This window comes from Kalmanozyma brasiliensis (genome assembly GCF_000497045.1).
Source record: "Kalmanozyma brasiliensis GHG001 unplaced genomic scaffold PSEUBRA_SCAF20, whole genome shotgun sequence".
Lineage (NCBI taxonomy): Eukaryota > Fungi > Basidiomycota > Ustilaginomycetes > Ustilaginales > Kalmanozyma > Kalmanozyma brasiliensis.
Window position 1 is genome coordinate 252,333 of NW_015961960.1, and position 21,010 is coordinate 273,342.

Below are 21,010 nucleotides of genomic sequence, written 5' to 3' on the forward strand. Positions count from 1 at the left end.
GATGACGGATCGCTGGCAAGCTGTATAGCAGATGGGGGATTTCGCGCTTGGGTCCCACGTCGAGGCGATCAGTGCAGCTGGCAGACACCGGCGAACTCGGAGTGACACGACCCCAGCCTAGCTCGCAGTACTCGCCGTTCTCGTTGGCGGAGCGTCAAATAAGGACGAGGAAAATGGCCTCCGCTTGCCCCGCGCAAATTCCATACCTCAGGTCGATTGGCTTGCTCGTGCAACAGCGCGCTCCGCTTGCGCGGTTCTACCCCAGCCCTCCAGGGTTGCCGGTCCACGCTTCTCTTTTCGCCACGTGAATCTTTGCCCCGCGATCTTGTTGACATGGAAGATGGAAAGGGTTCCAGCTAGACGAACATCGCCGGTCAGCGCCTCCACCTTTGCACGACACGCTCTACAGTATCAAAAGCGATCGTTTGCTCCTCTGGCATCCACAGTCAGACAAACGAACGCCGCAGTCCAGAAGTTTACGGTCACCTGTCCGCAAGGACTTTGGTCGGCTGATCATTCTAGGACGAAAGATCAAATCGACGAAAGCGCAAATGGTCGCTGACTCAATTGACTGGGTCATGCGACACTTGCGCGCCGCAGCACAGAATGCACGTCAGGGAGCGAAATCAACTCGTGCGTCCTTCCGACGGAGCGCATCGAGTGGATTACCACATACAGCTGTGTGCGCTGACGTCGAAGCACCCTGCCTAGATGTGGACGCCGGTGGACCCTGTGTAGGCCTGCTAGGAACTGTCGACATCATACAGGTCAAGCGCAAACATCGGCACGGACCTGATGACTCGCTTACCTCCGTCTTGTCCGTGTCGGGTGGGTCTTGGCGCGGATACGAGCCTCGAAAGTCGAGCAGAGTGGACTTTTCCCCACATAAGACATCCATCTACCGATCAGAGTGTGTTTCTCAACGACGTTGGGCCCTACCAAGCGCGCGATCCTTCGATTGAGCCTGGCTCAAGGTTGTGTTGATCATTAAGCATCACAGCGATGTTGCAGCAGTGATGGGTCGGGTCGAGACCTGCTCTTCAACAGGCTACTGCAGTCCCTTCGAATGTATCTGCTTGCATGTGGTCTCTCAGTCGCCACAATTCGTGCGGAGACAATCAGAAGTTGGGTCGATCTGACACGTTTGAAATTAAATTGCTGTTCTGATTTCGTTGTTGGGCCCCACATTGCTGCGGCTGGCCGCGGTCCGCTGCAAAGGCCGGCGGGGGGGACGATTGTTTGACAGCGTCAAATTCGGCGCCTCGAAGCACCGTCTCGTGCTTCGGCAATCTATCCCTCGGCTTCCCCCACTCTCTTGCTCGCTCCTCGCTAAGATGAGCATCCACTGTCTCGCTTCGTCAACAGTCCGGAGAACTCCCTCCGCCGGTGAGCTCGGCAGACATCGCCGGTCCAGTCGGCCTCCACTATACCCTAGTATGGAGGAAAAAGTTTGCGAAGAACATGTAGCCCAACATGCCGCGTTAGCGATGCGCCATCGAGTCGGAACGACTCTGCGAGCGCCTTGTCGGCATGTCGAGCTTCGCTGAGAGTCGACCGTCGTCAAAGGGAGCGTGCTCCCGCTGTCTGGGCTCTGCGAGGAACGAGGGTTCGAGCCCCCACAGCTCGTACCTCATGGTACATAGCCGAGCCGGCCATCGCGGCTGCACATTTGCGTGCGTGCGTGCGTGCGTATGTGCGTGCGAATCTCACAGCATCAAGGTTGGTGGCGCTGATGCCAAGACTAGCCGGTGACCTTGTACCATGCGGTCTCAGGGGTCACGGACCAGCTAGTGAACACCATGGGCTCGTAGTGCTCAGTGCTCTGCCGCTACGGGAGCGACTCGAATGGAACAAAGGATCGAAACGCCTTCAAAGCATTGTGCTTGTTCTCGTAGAACGCCGGGCGGGTTCTGATCGACAAAGATGTCCTTCTATATAAGCTCTTCGAAACTCCGCCATCCGTTCGCCGACGGTTCAAACATCACATCCTCATCCTCCCTTCCCCCTCCTCCTCCTCACGGCTCGCAAAATGAAGGCGGCCGTCAAGTCATTGTTGGTGCTCAGCATCTACGCGGCCAATGCGCTTAGCGCCCAGGCTGCTTCGCTCGAGCACCTCAACCTCTTGTTCAAAGCACGACAAGCTGAGGCCTCGAACCAGACCGACACCACCAACATCAACTGGAACATCAGCTCGTCCGACAACTCTGCTCTCGCACAAGCACCGCTTGCTGGTACCTTCTATCGCGGTGGACCAGAGCTCGCTGACATCAACAGCCCTTTGCACACAGTCACCGGAAACGGCGGCTGGGAGTGGGCTGTCGAAAAGGCGCGTGGCGTGGTGAGCCAACTTACGCTCGACGAGAAGGTCAACCTCACGGCGGGTATCACTGGTGGTCGCTGCGAAGGAACGCTGGGTCGAGTCGACCGCTTCGGCATTCCAGAGCTCTGCTTCCAGGACGGCCCTGCTGGCTTCCGTGCCTCCGACTTTGTCACCGTCTTCCCAGCGGGCGTCACCACGGCTGCGACATGGAACCGCGACCTCATGTACAAGCGCGCTGCTGCGCTCGGCGCCGAGTTCGTAGCCAAGGGTGTCAATGTTCACCTTGGTCCTGTCACTGGTGGACCGCTCGGCCGCAGCCCATTCCAGGGTCGCAACTGGGAAGGCTTTGGTCCCGACCCTTACCTTCATGGTGAAGCTGCTTACTACACCGTATCAGGCACCCAGTCGGCAGGTGTCATCGCGACGGCCAAGCACTTCCTCGCCTACGAGCAGGAGACCTATCGACAGCTCTATGCCGCTTCGGACCCCTACACGCTCAACCCCGACAACAACACCGAACTCACTTACAGCTCAAACCTCGACGACCGCACCTTGCACGAGCTCTACCTCTGGCCCTTCATGAACGCCGTTCGTGCTGGCTCTGGTGCTCTGATGTGCGTTTATAATAGGCTCAATAATACTCAGGGATGTCAATCGAGCAAGCTGCTCAACACCATCCTCAAGGAGGAGCTCGACTTCCAAGGTTTCGTGGTGACGGACTGGTCTGCGGCGTTTAATACCAGCAACACGTACAATGGCGGCTCGGATGTGGTTATGCCCGGTGGAATGACCGGAGGTTACAAGAGTTTAGTGGGTGGCTCGGAGCTCGTCCGTGCGCTCAATGCAGGGGAAGTCAAGATCGAACGCATCAATGATGGTATCACACGTCTGCTCGCGCAGTGGTACCTGCGCGGTCAGAACGAGGGCTACCCGACCGTCTCGTACAAGGACGGCTACCAGAACACTCTCTACAACGGCAGCGTCGTCAACGAGCACCGTGATGTTCAGGGTGATCACTGGAAGATCGTCAAGGAGATCGGCGAGGAAGCTGTCACGCTCATCTACAACAAGCGTTCTAACGAAGCCGGTCCTCAGGGCAACACCGACTTTGGCCTGGGTCTGCCTCTCAGCAAGAAGTCGCGCGTCGCCGTCTTTGGTAGCGACGCCGGACCCAACCCGTACGGCATCAACGCTTGCCAGTCGTGGATCGGTCTTGGCTCCCAGCTCTGCCCTGCGAACGCCACCTCGAACGGTACGCAGGCAGTCGGCTGGGGTTCGGGCGCTGGTTTCTTCCCCTACCTCATCGACCCTCTCGCTGGCATCTCCGAGGTTGCCAAGGAGAACCGCGGTGCAGTGCTCAACAACCTCAACGATGTCGGTGACGAGCAGAACCAGATGCTCATCCGACAGAACGCTGGTCTTGCCGATGCCTCGCTCGTCTTCGTTCAAGCTCGCTCGGGCGAAGACAGCGACCGCCACTCGCTTCGTCTCGACGCCGATGGGGATGAGCTGATCAAGCTCGTCGCTTCGCAGAGCAACAATACTATTGTCGTGATGCACACGACCGGTCCCGTTCTCATGAGCGACTGGTTCGACCACCCGAACATCACTGCGCTCGTTCTGCCGCATTTGCCTGGTCAGGAGTCGGGAAGCTCGCTCGCCCGTGTGCTGTACGGCGACGTCAACCCATCCGGCAAGATGCCCTACTCGATGCTGTCCGACGCCGACGCCGTGCACTACCCCAAGATCGTCGGTGGGCCCGCAAGCGATCCCCAGGTCGACTTCTACGAGGGGCTCTACATCGACTACCGCGCATGGGACAAGATGGGTCTCAAGCCACTCATCCCCTTCGGCCACGGCATCTCGTACACCAACTACACCTACTCGAATCTCCAGATCCAGCGATCGGCGGAAAACTGCTATGCGCCAAGCGAGTTCAACGGCCAGTTCAAGAGCGACAAGCAACCGGGTGGACCAGGAAGCCTGTTCCAGTACCTCGTCGAGGTGACCGTCGACGTGAAGAATGTGGGCGGCATGCAGGGCGATGAAGTGGCCCAGCTCTACGTCGGATACCCCGAAGCGGCAGATGCGCCGATCAAGCAACTTCGTGGATTCGACAAGGTGCAGGGCCTCAAGCCCGGAGGTAGCGGACAGGCAGAGTTCAAGCTCGCCAAGCGCGACTTCAGCGTCTGGGACGTCGTCAAGCAGAAGTTCGAGGTCGTCGATGGAGAGTACAAGATCTGGGTCGGAAAGAGCTCCAGGATGTCGGACCTGACCCTCAAGGGATTGGTGACCATGAAGAATGGCAAGATCGCCTCGATCAGCTCCTGATCTGGCGTCCGTTTGATCAACAAAAGGAGAAGTACCGCCGCATACTTCTTTGTCTGCTTCTCATGCAATCTAGACACATGACCTTTGATATCTGCGTGGGTGAGAGGAGTGATAGACTGTCTGAATTACTCGCTGCTTTGCGTGGCGGCGTGGTGCAGGTATGCGCGTCTGGAAACGGCCGTTGTGAACACAACACGGTGCAACGTTGCGAGATACGGGCGAGCATGTGACAGGCTCGGTCATGATTTTGACATCTTTGAGGCGATCCATCGCGGTCAACCGAGCTGATTGGTTGAAATCGGCCACCGTCGGGCCGACGGCAACCCGCGGGAGGGTCGAGGGTCCAATTCCGCGCAGGCCGAGGGTCCAACTTTGGCAGGCTCGAGAACATTCTCTTCCCGCCGTCAGAGAACTGCCTCCCTCGCCACTTTCCCTCGGCTTTGAGTGCGGTCCGGAACGTCGCCCGTACCGTTCGCGGACCGATGAGAGCGCCTAATAGCACGCATGCAACACTTGACCGTGTATCATGGGGGTTGACCGGCACCGCGTTATCTTTTTTACCCCGCACCCCGCGTGATGCATCACCTCGGTGGCGATGGAAGGTTCTCGTAAGGGTCGCAGGGGCACGAAGCGAGACCGAGGTCGGAGCGGTGCCTCAGGTCGGAGGACGCTTTGCCGAGGATGCCTTGCAGTGAATCTGCTTGTACGAATGCAAAGTATGGCTTCAGACCTGCACAAGACCGAGTAGAGGACACCAGCGCTATGCGGGTTGTTGCAACCGACTAGGGTTCGGACGGCAATGCAACAGCCGCAGGGATCTTCGTTGCGCTTGGCAGGTGCTCGCTTGCACGATATGGATGGTGCGCTTCAGAAGCGATAAGAAACATCATGGAAAGGTACTTATACCGTCATTGTTTGCTAGCAGGAGTTCCCCACATACCTCGTTTCTCATACCATCCGACTTTCAAGCAATCATGTTGTGGTCCAGCCTGTACCCTCTCGCTCTCTTCGGTCTGCTGACCTCCTCGGCTAGCACACTTGCTAAGCCGGTGCCTTCCGCACCTGCCCACATCACCCGCCCGCAAGTCGATGCTGCGCTCAACTCGCTCTTTTCCTACTACAACGCAACCGATGGACGTTTCGACACGGTCGCCTCGTGGTGGCTCACGGGCAACGCCATGACGGCGGTGCTGGAGTACACGCACAAGACCCACGACATGCGCTACATGCCCCAGATCCTCAAGACGATTGAGGAGCAAAAGAAGCCTCTTCCCTGGTGGCCTTCCGGCGGGGGTATCTTCCGTGCCGACTCGACCGACGACACGGGCTGGTACGCGCTCGCCATGCTTCGAATGTTCGACATCACCCACGATGCCAAGTACCTGCAGTACGCAGTGCTCGACGTCGAGTACCTGCAGAGCTTCCAGAGCAGCACCTGCAATGGTGGTATCATCTGGGACATTCCTTCGCGAACGTACAAGAATGCCATTTCCAACGAGCTCTACCTCTCGCTCGCTGCTGGCCTGGCGAACAGGCTGCAGGACAAGAAGCAGGCGCAGAAGTGGCTCGCGGTCGCCAAGAGCCAGTACACGTGGTTCGTCAACAGCGGCATGATCAACAGCCAGAACCTGGTCAACGATGGACTCAACGATGCTTGCCAGAACAACAACGGCGACGAGTGGTCCTACAACCAGGGTGTCATCCTTGGCGGTCTTGTGGAGCTCAGCAAGGCTGACCGCAAGCCGGAGTACCTCGCTCTCGCCCAGAAGATCGCCAACGCGGTGATCGCCAGCCCGGCTTTCACCAACGCCCAGGGCGTGCTGACGGACAAGTGCGAGCCCACGGCCAACTGCAGCACGGACGAAGACGCCTTCAAGGGCATCTTCATGCGCAACCTGGCCAAGCTCAACCACGTTCTGCCTGGCAAGCCGTACGCCAAGTACATCCAGAAGCAGGCTCTGTCGGCCTATGCATTCGGTAGGAACGCAACCGACTTTTACGGTGTTCAGTGGACCGGGCCTGCGGGCCAGGCGAACGTGGGCACGCAGGGATCGGCGGTCAGCGCGCTCGTTGCTGCTCTCTGAGCACGAAGGCCATCACACACGAGTATCACCTACATGTACGCAGCGTCGAAGGGAAATTAATGTAATGGGTTGATGATGCAAAGGAGAGCGTGAGCGCGATCGAACCTCGCTTTGCTAGTCCGCCGATTGAGGTGTAGGCGAGGCGTGTTCGGCAAGATGAGGTAGAAGCCTGTCAAATTTCGGCAGAGGCACGGATGCCCGCGGTTGGACCTTGTGGACGAAAAAGGGGTTCAGACAGGGTTCAGCACGCAAAAACTCCGACAAACAAGCATTCGGCACAAAGCACAGCTTCCAGAGACCAACACTTTGGCACGTCACAGCACTGCCTTGTGATGTTCTACAAGCATGCCGCTCGTTCGACTCCTGTCACTTGATGTAGGACTTGGCTAAGCGCAGGCTGCAGGCGTGGCTCATCGTCATTCCGATGGCCGTTCTCAGTCGAGCCTGACTACGCATTTGCACCTTGCCGCCTCCTTGGCTATCATCTCCCCTCGCCTGACTTAGCCATTCTTCATCTCGAAGCATCGATGCCTGGCGATTCCACCTTTGATTGACTCCCATCATTCTCTCGCGCCTCGATTTCTTTCTTCCTTCATACGACCTTGCCTCGATCAGCGCCGAGCGCTTCCCTCATCCTCTTACACACCATCATCGAGAGTCACATTCGCCTAGGCACGCATCTCCAGCAAGCTTCTTCCGCCATGTCATCGCCTTCAGCACCGAGAGCGCAAGGCCCAGGCATGTCTTACGAGCGCAACGTTCCGGACGCATACGACGATCACAGCGCCTCGCGTCAGCAGCTGCTGCAACCGCAGTACCCTCACTATGCCGACGAACCTGCTTATGATGCTCCCACTCCAGCACTCGCCGCGGACAACTACTCGCCAGACTACACCATGGAGGACATGCGCAGACCGCTTGCTCCAGGCTCTCAGCCGTTCTCCAACGCAGCTTACCCTCATAGCTTTGCCGATCCAGACGCTGGCTGGACCGAGAAGCGTCAATCAGGCGTACCTGATACCTATGCCGCCGCAGCTCCAACTCGCACCCGCAAGAAGCTGTGGTGGACCCTCGGCGGTGCCATCCTTGCCGTCGCTCTTATCGCCGGTGTAGTCGCCGGCATCGTCGTTGCCAAGCACAAGAACAGCAACCAGAGCGCTCCCTCTTCCAGCGGCAACAGCAACGTCCTCTCTGGCGATCCGTCCAAGTTCAAGAAGAACTCTGCCCTTCACAACAGCTTCTACGGAATGTGCTACACTCCCTTCAACTCGCAGTACACGTACGGGTGTGGTGTCGACCTCGCCTCCGTTGTCGAAGATGTTCAGACTCTTTCGCAACTTACCACCCGTGTCCGTCTGTACGGCGCTGACTGCAACGTCACTGCGCTCATGCTCGACGCCATTCAGCGCACCAAGGTCAATCTTACCATCTATCCCGCCATCTACCTCGATCTGTCGGACCCTGGCGACGTCGCCTGGACTCGTCAATTGGACAACATCACCTTTGCTCTCGACAACTTTGGCACTTCGAATGTCGGAGGTATCTCGGTCGGAAATGAGTATCTGCTCAACGGTGGTTCTGCGACCGATCTGCTCGCCTACGTCCAGCGATTCCGCACCTTCGCTTCATCCAAGAGCTGGACCTTCCCTGTCGGCACTGCCGATGCTGGCAGTATGCTCACTGCGACCGTCGCTGCTGGTGTCGACTACTTCATGGCCAACGTCCACGCTTGGTTCGCCGGTACTTTGGTCTCCGACGGCCCGGCATGGACCTACCAGTACTTTGAAGACAACGACGCCAACGTCGCTGCTGCTGCACCCAACAAGCCTGCCGCCTACATCGCCGAGACCGGCTGGCCCTCGGGCGCAAACGACACCAAGGCACTCACCTACGTCAACGACCAAGGCACCGTCACAGGCGCCCACGCTGGCGTTTCGGAGATGCAAACCTTCTTGGACGGCTACGTCTGCCCAGCAAACAAGAACGGAACCGGCTACTTCTGGTTCGAGCTCTACGACGAAGAGTGGAAGAATGCGCTCTATGGTGGCGTCGAGGCTCACTGGGGCTTGTTTGATCAGGACAAGAAGTTGAAGCAGATCACGATTCCGGACTGCAGCCATACTTGAGAGCAGGTAGGTGTTTGTACTGCTATTACGCCACGAGCAATCTATGACTGTAACGATTCTTCTATGTGCCTTCTTCTATCGTTTGATATCTCGTCTACTCGTCTCCGGGATTCTTGTACCTCCGCAGTGCCCTCTGTCTTGCTTCTGCGTGCTCGACAATGGGCTCAGGATACCCCAGCTTGGCGAACTCGGCCTTGCCAAGTCGGTGGAAGGGATCGTGAATCGCGTTGCCCTTAACGTTCTTGAGCTCGGGAACAAAATGTCGGATGTAGTCACCCTGTGGGTCGCTCTTCTCCGACTGGCTCAGTGGGTTGAAGATGCGGAAGTAGGGCTGAGGATCCGTGCCGGTACTGGCGCTCCACTGCCATCCTCCGTTGTTGCTGGCAAAGTCCTGGTCGATAAAGTTGAGCGAGAAATGCCTCTCGCCCTCGCGCCAGTCGTGCAGCAGATGTTTGGTGAGGAACATGGCGGTAATCATCCTGCCGCGGTTGTGGATGTATCCCTGCTGTATGCACTGTCGTTGGGCAGCGTCGACAATGGGGTAGCCCGTCTTGCCCTCTTTCCATGCTTGCAGCGTCTTGGGGTCCGTCTCCCACTTGACGTCCTCGTACTTGGTGATGAAGGCGTGGCCCATGCATACCTTGGGCCAGGCGGCGAGGACGTGGCCGTAGAAATCACGGAAGCTGATCTCGGTGTTCCACATGGCCGCGCCGCTGTCACGGCCGACGGTGAGCTTGTTCTTCGTCACCTCTTTGGTGCGGCGCAGGCACTCGCGTGCCGACACCAACCCTGCTGCGAGATACGGGCTGATCCGCGAAGTGCCATTCTCGTTGAGCAGATTGCGACCTTCCGCGTACCGCCCGAGACGCGACTCTTTAGCATTGGCACCGACGTCGGCGGTCGACGGCTCGTTCGCTGGTCGGTCAAGCGCAGTCTCCCCGCCTTTGCCCTTCATAAAGTTGTCCAGCACCTGCTTGGGTGCGTCGCCCCGAACAGGCCACAGCTTGGCCATATACTCGGTGTCCTTGCACTCGAACCCGGGTAGCTGCTTGGGAATACCGTATCCTTCACCGAGCTTATCGAGGCTGAACAGCTTCCCTAGCGTGCTATCCTTGTGAATACTCTTCTCGTTCGCCGCCGGATCGGGCGACGCTTCGATCAACGACATGTCCTTAGCGATGCAATCCGTCCACCTCCGATTCCACGGCGAAAAGACGCTATACGGCCTTCCGTCGTTGGTCAGCACCCGACCCGGTGGAACGACGTAGCAATCGTGGAACAGGCTAAACGCAACATTTTTGCTCTTGGCCGATTCGACAACGGAGATGTCGCGCCACAGCTCGTCCACCTCGTACTCGATGTTACCCGTCAATTGGGAGGCGTTCCATTGGCCGCACAGCTCGAGCACCTTTTCGCCCACCTGCGTGCGTTTTCCCTCGTGGGTGTAGACGACAAAGGGAATGTTGAGCTTGTCGAACTGCTCCTTGAGACTGGCCAGTGTGCGAAGGACAAAGTCGATGCGTCTCGCGCCGCGATCGTGCGCCCGATAGTCCGCCGGCGTGATGACGAACAGCGCAACGAGATTCCCTCCTTTGCCCTTCTTTTGTCGTGCCTCGGCGAGCTTACTCGCGTGTGCGAGTGCTCGATTGTCGTGGACGCGCAGATCGTGCATGCGCATCCAGTAGACGACGTTCTTGCCATCCCCCACGTCGTTGTTTTTGGAAGGGGCGTGGTCTTTGAGCGCGGCCTCGAGATCGTTCAGCGGCGTACGGTTGTCCGAACGACCTTTGGGGGCAGGATTGAAGTCGGACCGATGCCAGCCGTCACCAGATTTGGCATACGCTGCGCCTCCGTAGGACTTTTCCACCTTGGCACCGCCCTGGACGACCGCCGAACGTGAGGAGGTTTTGGAGGGCGAAGAAGAGGTGGACTTCTTCTGACGCTTGGTGGGTGGTTTGGACGTTTCCGATTCGTCCTCGTCCGGATGCTCGGCGAGCTTCGGGTCCAAAGCTTTTTCGTCTTCGTCGTGTGGCTCGGGCTTGGGCGAGGTGGCGGGCTTGCGTTTGGAGGCGACCATGTTGGCGGTACTGAAAGGTGTTCTTGGGAGGTCGAAGGTGGGTGGCCTTGGGAGGAAGAGTGACAGTCGAAGTCGAGCAAGCCGTGCAGATGGATATGTGGTGGTGATAGAATGTAGAAGTGAGCAGAGGCGTGACGCTGTTCGTTGCATAGAAGAGGGTCTGCTGGAAACGATGTGGATGGATTGCAAGAGTGAGGATGTACTTTTCCCGGCTGTATTCTGCGTGACGTCGCACCCTGGGGACGGAGTCCGAGGGCCCTCCCCTCAGGAAGCGGAAGCGGAGACTGGATGGCCGACATGACGACAAAGATCCGCGCTTCGGCAAGGGCGAAACCAACAGATCGGCTTTGCTAATCTCTAAGCCACGAAGCGGGCTGCAGCTGTCAAACACGGCCCGCCCACGCTGCATGTTGTATGACGGCACAGGACTTGGCCGTGTGGAGGGCAAAATCTGCCGATTTGCAGAAGGAATGATGGATCGCCCGATGAGTAGGATGGCATGATTCGCCCGAAACAAGGGTTCGTGAAATTAGAACTTTTTCTCAAGCCCCACACAAGGGCCCACCATCACACTGAAATTTTGGCGGTTGCGAGCCAAGAAGAAAGAAAGCTCACTTTGCTGGTCGTGCGAGGATCATCACAAAGTGAAAGCGACCCACTCAATCTCATCTTGACACCTTACCTCTATTTGGTCACCCCATCTCGCATCTTCCTCGCCTTCTATTTCCTCTATTGACCCTATACGAGCCTTGCCAGGTCTGAAACCCAACCATGTCGACTGTTCCAGGCAGCATCAAGGTCTTCGCCGGCACCTCGCATCCGCAGCTCGCCGAGCTCGTCGCCCGACGACTTGGTCAACCGCTAGGCAAGGCCACCGTCACACGCAACGAGTCTGGCGAGTCGATCGTCCGCATCGCCGAGTCCGTCCGCGAACACGATGTCTACATCATCAACACCTCGTGCGTCTCTCCCACCCCCACCGGCGCCGCCGCTTCCCCCAACACCTCGCTCATGGAGCTGCTCATCATGATCCACGCCTGCAAGACCGCCTCGGCCAAACGCATCACCGCCGTCATCCCGCACTTCTTCTACGCTCGTCAGGACAAGAAGGACAAATCTCGCGCGCCCATCACTGCCAAACTCATCGCCAACATGCTCGAGAACGCCGGATGCGACCACGTCATCACGATGGATCTGCACGCCTCTCAGATCCAGGGCTTCTTCGACGTTCCCGTGGACAACCTGTATGCGGAACCGGCGGCGTTGCAGTACATCCGCGAGATGGTGGATGTGAACAAGGCGGTGATTGTGTCGCCCGATGCGGGGGGAGCCAAACGCGCAACATCCCTTGCGGATCGATTGGAACTGGATTTTGCCTTGTTCCACAAGGAGCGTAAGCGGGCGAATGAGGTTTCCCGCATGGTCCTTGTCGGCAACGTGGAAGGGAAAGTGGCCATTCTCGTCGACGACATGGCGGATACATGCGGGACACTCGAACTCGCCGCTGCCCAACTCATCGAGTATGGCGCAGAGAGAGTGCTTGCCATCGTCACCCACGGCATCCTGTCTGGACCAGCACTCGACCGTATCGCTTCGAGCAGATTGGAAAAGCTCGTCGTCACCAACACCCTGCCCCAGTCGCAGAACCGCGCCAAATGCAGCAAGATCGAGGAGATCGACATCTCGCACGTCCTCGCCGAGACCATTCGTCGAAGTCATTACGGTGAGAGTGTCAGCGTTCTGTTCAACCAGATTCCGTATGATACGCCGCAACCCTATCGACACGAGAACGATGATGAGATCATCACGGCTGCTGCCTCGGGGTTGCAAGCGAGTCGACCGCAGAGTCGAGGGATGAGCCCGTCCCAGAGCCGACATTTCCCGCCTAGCCCGTATACTCTGCCGGATCCGCCGGCGGCGGCCAACTACTTTGCGGACCATAGAAGGGTCAGCCCCCCAACGGAGGGTGGGGTGATGGCCACCCCCACGCCGGCCGCCGTCGCCGCGTTCGGGGAGGATGGGAGGACACAGCCGTTGGACACGCCCAAAGCGGCACCCGCGGTGGGAGAGAGAGAGTACGCACCGAGTCCGTTGAGGAGGAATGTGTGATGCAATGACCAAGGGTGTTACAGTTACTGTCGATCTCAAGTGTGAGAGTGTGAGGAAGAAGTGAAAGGGATCCTGAGCGGGAGCGGAAGCATCACGCGGCTGTTCAGCGTGACGAGCCCATCGCTGAACCACAGTCCAATCCGCACTTGTCCTTTCGACACACCAAGCAGCAAGCCCAAAGATTTCACATGTGGTATCATTACATCAAATCATACATCTTGAGTTCTTCACGCGTACCCGTAGCCAGGAGGTGGCGGCGCGGCGTATTCGGCATACTGGCTACTCTGCTGTCTCTGCACCTGCGGGTGTTGTGGGTGCTGCATGTGTTGTGGGTGATATCCTCCATATCCACCCTGCCCGTAATCGACACTCTGCCCTCCCTGGTCGCCCAGATACGGCGGGGCGGGATTACTATCGCCTGACACGCCATACTCACCACTGTACCTCCTCCCCTGCATGCCCTGCGGCGTCCCTGCTGCGGCAGCTGCCGCCAACGGATTGTGCGAGTTGGAGAGTCGCTTCTGAATATGCAGCGGTGGAACCGAGGCGTGATCCGAATCGTGCGAGTTGGCATACCCTCCGGCGTGAGGATTGGGGATCTGAGGCAAGGGATTGGATGCCCACTGCTGTTGTGCGCCGTCGTCGTACGGATTACCAGAGGTGGAGGGCGACATGCCAGCAGGGGTTCCGGAAGGGTTGCGCGAGAAACCGCGACGGAACGCCGCTGCGGTGACTTTTTTCCCTTCCCCACCTGGCTGTTGCGGAGGTGGAGCACTGCCGAGTGCACCGTACGACGACAGCCGAGCACCAGATTGGGCTGGCGACATGGGCGCACGCACCGCCTCCTGCAGAGCACGCGTACCGCCGATGGATTGGAAGTAGGCCGAGTCGTCCGTTGCCGTAGGCGAGGTGTAGCTCACCGGTGGTGCACCGGAGTTGGTGAGCGGCGTGGCGGTGCGCACGGGTGGCAGGGTGGGAGCGCCCAGCATGGCGGTAGGGTTCGAAGGTGGTTCGTGCTGCGTTGAGCTGCCGTTTCCTGCGCCGCCCGCGGTGTAGCCGTCATAGGCGTCCGACTGATGGCCTTCGGTAGAGGCGGTGACGTCGGCGAGGCCGGATGGTGCGCCGGCGGCGTGGTTGCCGCCCTGAGCAGACGAATAGTCAGCACCGCTGTTGCGGTTCGAGCCGTAGTTGGGGCCGGAACCGGCGTGCGATTGACTGTTCTGCATGAGGAAACCGGCGTCTGGCTGGTTGGGGTCGCCGTGACCGGGAACGGCGTTCAGGTCGGCACCAGCGGTGGCGGCCATAGCAGCAGCGGCGGCAGCGGAAGCAGCCGAAGTGTCGCCCCCACGCTCGTAGCTCGACTGTGCCCATTCGTGGGTGGAGGCGTCCGGTGCAGGCACTTCGGCTGCTCCGCCAGCGCTAGTGCCTGCATTGGCGCCAGCAGCGCCCTCCTGAGCCCACTGCGAACGCGCAGCGTGCTGAGCGTAGATGGGTGTGCGTGCAACGTCGTCGTTGGTGACACCCCGGTTGGGGGGCGGGTTGTAGCCAGGGTCGGCATCGTACTCGCCGTGGTCGCCCTGGGAGGGCATGTCGTGGAACACTTCGCCGTCGTTTGCGTACGCATGGTCCGTGTCTCGCGACATGTTGCCCGTGGTGTCTGCGAGAGTCATGTCGTTGAATCGAGGGATGCCCGCTGACTGACCGGTAGGGTGGAAGCCGACATCAGCGATGGATCGCGTTGCTTCCTGCAGGAGCGACTCGGTCTTTGCAAAGCCGTAGTATTCGGCGCGAGGCATGCCGGGTCGAGTGGGCTGCTGTGGGATTTCGTCAAGCATAAGCTTGGAGATCTCGGCGACAATGGTCAACTTCTCGGCCATCTCGAGCAGAGCGCCTGACTTGATGCCGAGAGCCTCTCTCACAGTTCTGCGCTTGAAATCGCCAATAGCAGCTTCTTCGTTCATGACCTCGATGTGCAGACCCTCCATTTCGCCGCGCATCTCTTTGAGCTGGGTAGTGACCTTGGTGAGCTCCTTGTTCTCAGGACCCATCTTGGCGAGCTTCTTCTCCACCTTTTCGATATCAGAGCCGAGCGAGCGCTTGCGGCTCTTGAGATTGGAGAGCGCCTCTTCGCGGGTACGAATGGACTTGAAGTGAAGACGGACCGTGGCAAGGTGCGCGTTGAGGCGATTTTGAGAGGCAGAGTAGTGATCGTAGAGTAGCGAGATTTTGCCTGCTACATCGTTGAGATCTGGGCCTTCCTCGGCGGACCAGGCCTTGAGGGCTTCTGCATTCTTCTTGAAGTCAGTCGCCGCTTTGGTGTTGGATTGGATGAAGGTCTTTTCCGAGTTGATAACATCCTGAAGCTGCCTGCGGTCTTGATTGCCGAGGGCGGGTAGCTTGGAGGTGTGGGCCACCTGCTGCTGTGCCTTTTTGAGGAACGACATGGTGCGATAGGCTTGCTCGATAGGGTATGTAGGATAGTGAGATCGAGTGCTTGCCAAATGAATCCGTAGAAGGGGGTATATGTAGTTCCTTGTCGGATCGGATTCGGTGCAACGACGATGGTGGTGGGTGAATGAGGTTGGTACGCGGATGGATGGATGCCGAAGGATGCTTGGCGATGGTGGTGATCACGGAGATGCAAAGCGGCTGTGAGTTGGGAGATGTCGAGGCTGTGTTCACACGAGAGAGCACAAGTGGAGTTGCGGCTGACAGCCAAGAGGCAAAAAGGCTGTGGTCTCTGAGACAGGAGAATACACAAAATTAGACTCTCAACGGATTTTTGGCTTGAGTGCCGAGACGACGATGACGCTCCGCTTGCGGCGACTGTCTCGCATCAACCACGCCCTTGCACAAATTCCAGTGCTGTTAGACCTCTGCTCCCCTTGCCAAAGCTGACGTCACGTGCTGCAGACACTCGCATGAAGAGCTGAGAGAGTCTGGGCCGGAGGTCTGCGAGTCAGAAAGCAGTTCTCCGCAAATTCCAGGTTCGTTAAGCTCACAGAGTCAGTGGGTGTGCGTGGCTCGAGCGTCGCCTCCTGTTTCCCCACATGTGCTTGCTCAAAGCTGAGCTCTCTTTCCAACTTCCCCTCCGTCTCCTACCATCACCCGCCGTTTCCAATTCCCGCAAGAAGCATCTACCCCCAGGCCCTCGATCGAGCACGGAGACCGAGTCACGAACGAGTCCAGGATTCATCGTCAACGCAAGCTCGAACCAAGATCTGCATTCCGTGCTATCTTACGAAAATGACGCTCTCTGTTGCTGGCAGAGGCATGCGAGCGGCCACCCGAGGCTGGTCCACAAGCGCTTTCAAGACACCTGCCACTACTCTAGTAGCATCGCGCTCGCTCATCATTCCCTCGCGCCCCGTGCTAGCCGATCAGGGCTCGGCAGCGAAGAAGCCTTCTCAAGCGGAAAACTCGCAGCAGCCCAAGCAAAGCCTCCTCAAGTCGCTCCTCCACGGCTCCGAGACTGCTAAAGCCGAGGGCGTCACTACCCAGTCCCATTCTAATCAAGTCGCCCGTGGCAAGTTCATTCACGAGATCCAGCGTCAATCCGTCTCGCCAGCCCACGCCGACGAATACCGCTCCCTCATCGCCGAATACTTCCCAAAGCTCGCCGACAAGGGTCTTCCCATGCGTCTCACCGGCAGCTGGGAGGTTATCGTCGGCGACCTCGAGACCTTCTACCACATCTGGGAGTACGATGGCTATGCGGGCTATGACAAGGCCGAATCTGCCCTTCGATCCGATCCCGATTTCCAGGAACTCACAAAACGTTTGCAACCGCTGCTTTCCAACCGATCCAACTGGCTCACCCAGGAATTCTCCTTCTGGCCCTCGTCTCCACCTCAGACCACCAACGGGCTGTACGAGCTGAGGACATACCACTTGAAGCCAGGCCACTTGCTCGAATGGGAGCAGCACTGGCGACGCGGCCTCGAGGCGAGGAGGAAGTTCGTTGAACCCATCGGCGCCTGGTTCACTCAGATTGGCGGACTTCACACGGTATTCCACATCTGGGAATACCCATCGTTGGAGGAAAGGAAGAAGACCAGGGACATGGCATGGCAGGTCGAGACGTGGAACGATACCGTCAGCCAGACGGTCAAGCTGATCGACAAGATGCATGCCCAGATCATGCGGCCCTTGCCTTTCAGTCCGCTCAAGTAAGGATTTGGGCCGAGATCCAGGTAGCATTCGACGCAACACGAACGTCACTCATCATGCAATCCAAATCAGCAAATCTTGATCTACGGCACTCGTCACCAGCGGACTTTCCTTGTATTGCGATCTGCTCTAGACAATGCTAATGAGTTCCAAAAATGCAGCGTTCCAACCTCCTCCCTTACCTCCAACGACCCTTCTACGCCGTGCCCTCGCCACTGAATCGCGCCCACGTCCTCCTCGCCGTCCCTTTGACCAGCTCCCACGTAGCCTCAACGTGCTCGCTCCTCGTCTGCGGGCTGCCCACCACAAATCGCACGCAGAACCCTACTCCCGGCAAGGTCGTCTGGGTCAAGACGAACTTGTCCGACAACTCCTGCAGATCTTCCCAGAACGCCCTATTCAGCGCGTCCGACCTCTCCCCTTCCCCACCTGCCTCGCTTGCCGGTGGCTTAATCCGGAACACAACAAGGGCCCATCTTGGCGGCGCAACAATCTCGAACAGTCCTTCACCTTCCTCTCTCAACCTCTGCTCGAACACTCCTGCCAGCTCGATCGTTCGTCGTAGATGCGCTTGAAAGCCTTGGATGCCGAAGGAGCGGAGGACAAACCAAATCTTGAGACTCCTGAACCGTCTTCCCAAGGAAATTTGGAGATTGCGCAGATCGAGCACGTCCCCTGCATCGCCGTGTTTGGTGCGCAGGTAGGCGGGTGTGACGGTGAGTGCTCGCGATAGATCTCCACGGTCCCGGACGAGGAGTGGGGAACAATCGAATTGGACGAGCCCCCATTTGTGCAGGTTGGTGGAGAAGCTGTCCACCCCTTTTCCGGAATTGATCGCATCGAGGTGCATCGACTCGCGCAGTTCGGGGAGGGAGAGGCAGACGCCGGCGTAGGCTGCGTCAATGTGCAGCCACATGGTCGGGTGGGCTTGGATCATGGGGAGGAGGGAGGTGAGGTTGTCCACTGCGCCAGAGGAGGTCGTGCCAATGGTGGCGATGAGTAGGAAGGGGACGCGACCCAGGGCGGTGTCCTCGTCGATGGCGCGTTGAAGCGTGGCGCCGTCGAGCGAGTAGTCCGGTGCGGAGACGGGGAGGGCGCGAAAGTCCAGTCCGAGGATCAGAGCTGCTTTGGCTGCGATGCTGTGCGTCTGCGTCGTGCCGTACATGACCAAGCGGGAAGTGAGCTGGCCGCGCCACTGTGCGAGCCGCGTGCTTGCGGTGAGCGTCGATGACTCGCCCATCTGTGCTGCTGTTTGGGTGGATGTGGCGATGTCTTGTTCCGCATCGAGACTCTGGTCTTCGGTCCTCGCGGTGCCATTCATTTCGGGTGCGCTGGGGGTGGGCATGGGATACTCCTCCGCGAGCAACCCGATGCACCTCTCCCTCGCAGCGATCGCCACTGTCAGCGCGACCTCACTTGCACTACCCAAGATCACCCCTCCACCTTTCCCTCCCTCACTCGTGCTCAGAAAACTCTCGTCCAACCCGAGCATCCGCCCCACCCAATCCACCATCAGAATCTCCAACTCCGTGACACTCGGCGACACGCTCCAGTTGAACCCCGGGTTGGAGATGCTCGCGCAGTACAGATCGGCGATGCACCCTTCGAACGAGGCATTGCACGGAAAGTAGCCGTAGAAGTTGGGATGCTGCCAGTGGGTGATACCGGGCATGATGGTGGTGTGATACTCGTTGTCGATGGTGGACCATGGCTCGCCGGCGATAGGTGGGTGAGAGGGGATGGAGGAGGAGAGGAAACCGGGTTGGACTTGAGCGGAAACGGGGAGGGTGGAGAGGGACGAGTAATAGTCGCAGATTCGGTCGACGGCTGCGTAGCCTGCTTTGCGGAAGCTGTGCGAGCGGAGGCAGATGAGGAGCACATCAGAGTGGGGGATGGTCAGATAGGGAGCGTAGTGGAAGTCGTCCTATATGGAAAGGTCGCCACTTACCCTTCGATGTCCATCTTGCAGGGATGCTGCCTGCAAGTGAGGCGGAGATGATGGTGAGGGAGAATGTCGACGATAAGAAGGTGAGCTCGACGAACAAGACGCTGCAAGCCGGCTATGCTGCCAATCTTGAGAAGAAGTCGACTCGCAACCGGGATCATAGCCGACAAGAGTCGTGCCTGCAGTAAGGCCGGCGTAACATTCACAATTTTGGCGCCTTTGCCGAGACCTCCGGCTGCCTCACACACTCCTCGACGGCCTTGTGAGAGCCGGCTGCACGCAACACCTTGATGCTCACAGGCGCAAAGCCCTGCTCAGAGTACGGCTCCTCAATCGGACAGGAGTGAGCCAGCTCGACAAATTTGCGCGTGCATTGCTGTCATTCACGAGGAGCGACATGTACTTCATTACAAATATTAATCAGGTGCCAGATGTCAAAGAGAGGGGTTCGAGAGGAACGCGACGCAGTCGAAGGCCGACCAAGTCGAGCAGCCCCGTCGCGGTAAAGCAAGCTGTTCGAGCGAGCGTCTCTCAGTCCTTCTTGCCGAGAGGAATGACCGGAAGCGTAAAGAACGAGTTGTAGGGGCTCAGGAAGCTCGCGATACCAAGGTAGTAGCCCGCGAAGCCGGTGGCGATACCGAAGGCGCCGCCGGCAGTCTGGAGCTTTGCGTTGCCCGTGTAGGCGTGGGCGCCGAGGAAGATGAACGTGACCCAGAGCAGGAAGATGAGCACAAAGAGCGAGACCGAGCCACGCGTGGATGCGATGAGGTAGATGGTGGTGATACCGAACCAGATCCAGAGGTAGAGGCCAATAGCGCTATCGGCTTCAGCTGCAAACGGCGATTGGGCCGAGTAGATACCGGGCTGACCATCGTACTGTCCCATGAAGCCAAAGAAGGGGATGAGAATCACCGCGTAGCCCCACCAGAACATGCCGAAGGAGCAGAAGACGGTCGCACCAAACGTGTTGCCCGCTGCAAACTCCCACAGACCCGCGAGGAACTGCGCCAGACCACCGTAAGAGAGCGCGAAGCCGAGGACCGCGTTGGGGATGGCAATTCCCTCAATCTGGATGTTGTAGAGCGAAAGAAGGAGGGTCGTCGTTGAGAAACCGAAGACTATGAGGGAAAAGACGCATTCACATGTCAGTATGGCTGCTCAGACGAGGTCTATGATGGCTGCGAAGTCAGACTGCAGGCTTCAGAATACTCACCACCGAGGGGAAGAGGGTTGGCGATCCTCCTGTGACCGTTGGCGATCGCAATGAGGTCGTCATCGGCGTAGTGCCCACCGGGGGTCAAGGTGCGGCTGAGATGGTTTCCACCGCCAGCGCCGCCGTGGTACATGGGCGCTTGATGAGCTTTCTCGTTCTCAAAGCTGCCATGGCCATTGCCGTTGCCGTTGGAGTAGCCGTTGCCGTTGGCGTGGCCATTGGTGGCATGGCCGTTGGTAGCATGAGCATCCAGGGCAGAGGGAGAGTTGCTGCCGATGGTGGTGCCGGGCGCGGCGGCAGTCATCTGATGACCGTTTGCGGACATAGTTGCGAAGGTGTGTGAATGCTAGGAGGGAGGATCGGTGGTGGTGTGCGTGACGATGGAGACGACGATCTTGAGCGAAGAGGGGAAACGAGTGACGAGGAGCGATGAACAAGTTGGGAGGGGTAAAAGATCCGGTGAGGCCCCCCGTCCATTGAGGATACGGTGGGGTCATGCGGGACGGACTCTTCTCTGCAGAATCTGCACAGGCGAGAGCCGGCTTTGCAAAGAGGAGACAAGCACTTTGTCCACTGCAAGACCATAACAAGGAACGGTCGTGCAAAGCACTGCGCGCGTGCAGCCTTTGTCTAAG

At 58.5% G+C, this 21,010-nt stretch overlaps 9 protein-coding genes across 9 annotated transcripts; 5 read left to right on the forward strand and 4 right to left on the reverse strand.

The window, feature by feature from the left end:
* Positions 1-2,029: 2,029 nt before the first annotated feature.
* PSEUBRA_003190 (Glycoside hydrolase, family 3, N-terminal) lies at positions 2,030-4,651 on the forward strand (the record flags this gene model as incomplete). The annotated part of the gene is made up of 1 exon (XM_016436298.1): positions 2,030-4,651. One exon carries the CDS (start codon positions 2,030-2,032, stop codon positions 4,649-4,651), a length of 2,622 nt encoding a protein of 873 aa, XP_016292357.1.
* Positions 4,652-5,625: 974 nt separating this feature from the next.
* On the forward strand, positions 5,626-6,735 carry PSEUBRA_003191 (Glycoside hydrolase, family 76; the record flags this gene model as incomplete). Its single annotated transcript, XM_016436305.1, has 1 exon — positions 5,626-6,735. The coding sequence occupies one exon, from the start codon at positions 5,626-5,628 to the stop codon at positions 6,733-6,735; it is 1,110 nt and encodes a 369-aa protein (XP_016292358.1).
* Positions 6,736-7,436: 701 nt separating this feature from the next.
* PSEUBRA_003192 (Glycoside hydrolase, family 17) lies at positions 7,437-8,861 on the forward strand (the record flags this gene model as incomplete). Its single annotated transcript, XM_016436300.1, has 1 exon — positions 7,437-8,861. One exon carries the CDS (start codon positions 7,437-7,439, stop codon positions 8,859-8,861), a length of 1,425 nt encoding a protein of 474 aa, XP_016292359.1.
* A 94-nt stretch (positions 8,862-8,955) lies between these two features.
* On the reverse strand, positions 8,956-10,938 carry PSEUBRA_003193 (DNA photolyase, FAD-binding/Cryptochrome, C-terminal; the record flags this gene model as incomplete). The annotated part of the gene is made up of 1 exon (XM_016436318.1): positions 8,956-10,938. One exon carries the CDS (start codon positions 10,936-10,938, stop codon positions 8,956-8,958), a length of 1,983 nt encoding a protein of 660 aa, XP_016292360.1.
* A 771-nt stretch (positions 10,939-11,709) lies between these two features.
* PSEUBRA_003194 (Ribose-phosphate diphosphokinase) lies at positions 11,710-13,047 on the forward strand (the record flags this gene model as incomplete). Its single annotated transcript, XM_016436316.1, has 1 exon — positions 11,710-13,047. One exon carries the CDS (start codon positions 11,710-11,712, stop codon positions 13,045-13,047), a length of 1,338 nt encoding a protein of 445 aa, XP_016292361.1.
* A 227-nt stretch (positions 13,048-13,274) lies between these two features.
* PSEUBRA_003195 (Eisosome component PIL1/LSP1) lies at positions 13,275-15,491 on the reverse strand (the record flags this gene model as incomplete). The annotated part of the gene is made up of 1 exon (XM_016436324.1): positions 13,275-15,491. The coding sequence occupies one exon, from the start codon at positions 15,489-15,491 to the stop codon at positions 13,275-13,277; it is 2,217 nt and encodes a 738-aa protein (XP_016292362.1).
* Positions 15,492-16,293: 802 nt separating this feature from the next.
* PSEUBRA_003196 (uncharacterized protein) lies at positions 16,294-17,220 on the forward strand (the record flags this gene model as incomplete). Its single annotated transcript, XM_016436310.1, has 1 exon — positions 16,294-17,220. One exon carries the CDS (start codon positions 16,294-16,296, stop codon positions 17,218-17,220), a length of 927 nt encoding a protein of 308 aa, XP_016292363.1.
* Positions 17,221-17,413: 193 nt separating this feature from the next.
* On the reverse strand, positions 17,414-19,179 carry PSEUBRA_003197 (Pyridoxal phosphate-dependent decarboxylase; the record flags this gene model as incomplete). The annotated part of the gene is made up of 2 exons (XM_059464986.1): positions 17,414-19,067; positions 19,166-19,179. The coding sequence occupies 2 exons, from the start codon at positions 19,177-19,179 to the stop codon at positions 17,414-17,416; spliced, it is 1,668 nt and encodes a 555-aa protein (XP_059320668.1).
* Positions 19,180-19,693: 514 nt separating this feature from the next.
* On the reverse strand, positions 19,694-20,700 carry PSEUBRA_003198 (yaaH; the record flags this gene model as incomplete). The annotated part of the gene is made up of 2 exons (XM_016436335.1): positions 19,694-20,280; positions 20,376-20,700. 2 exons carry the CDS (start codon positions 20,698-20,700, stop codon positions 19,694-19,696), a joined length of 912 nt encoding a protein of 303 aa, XP_016292365.1.
* Between the last annotated feature and the right edge of the window lie 310 nt (positions 20,701-21,010).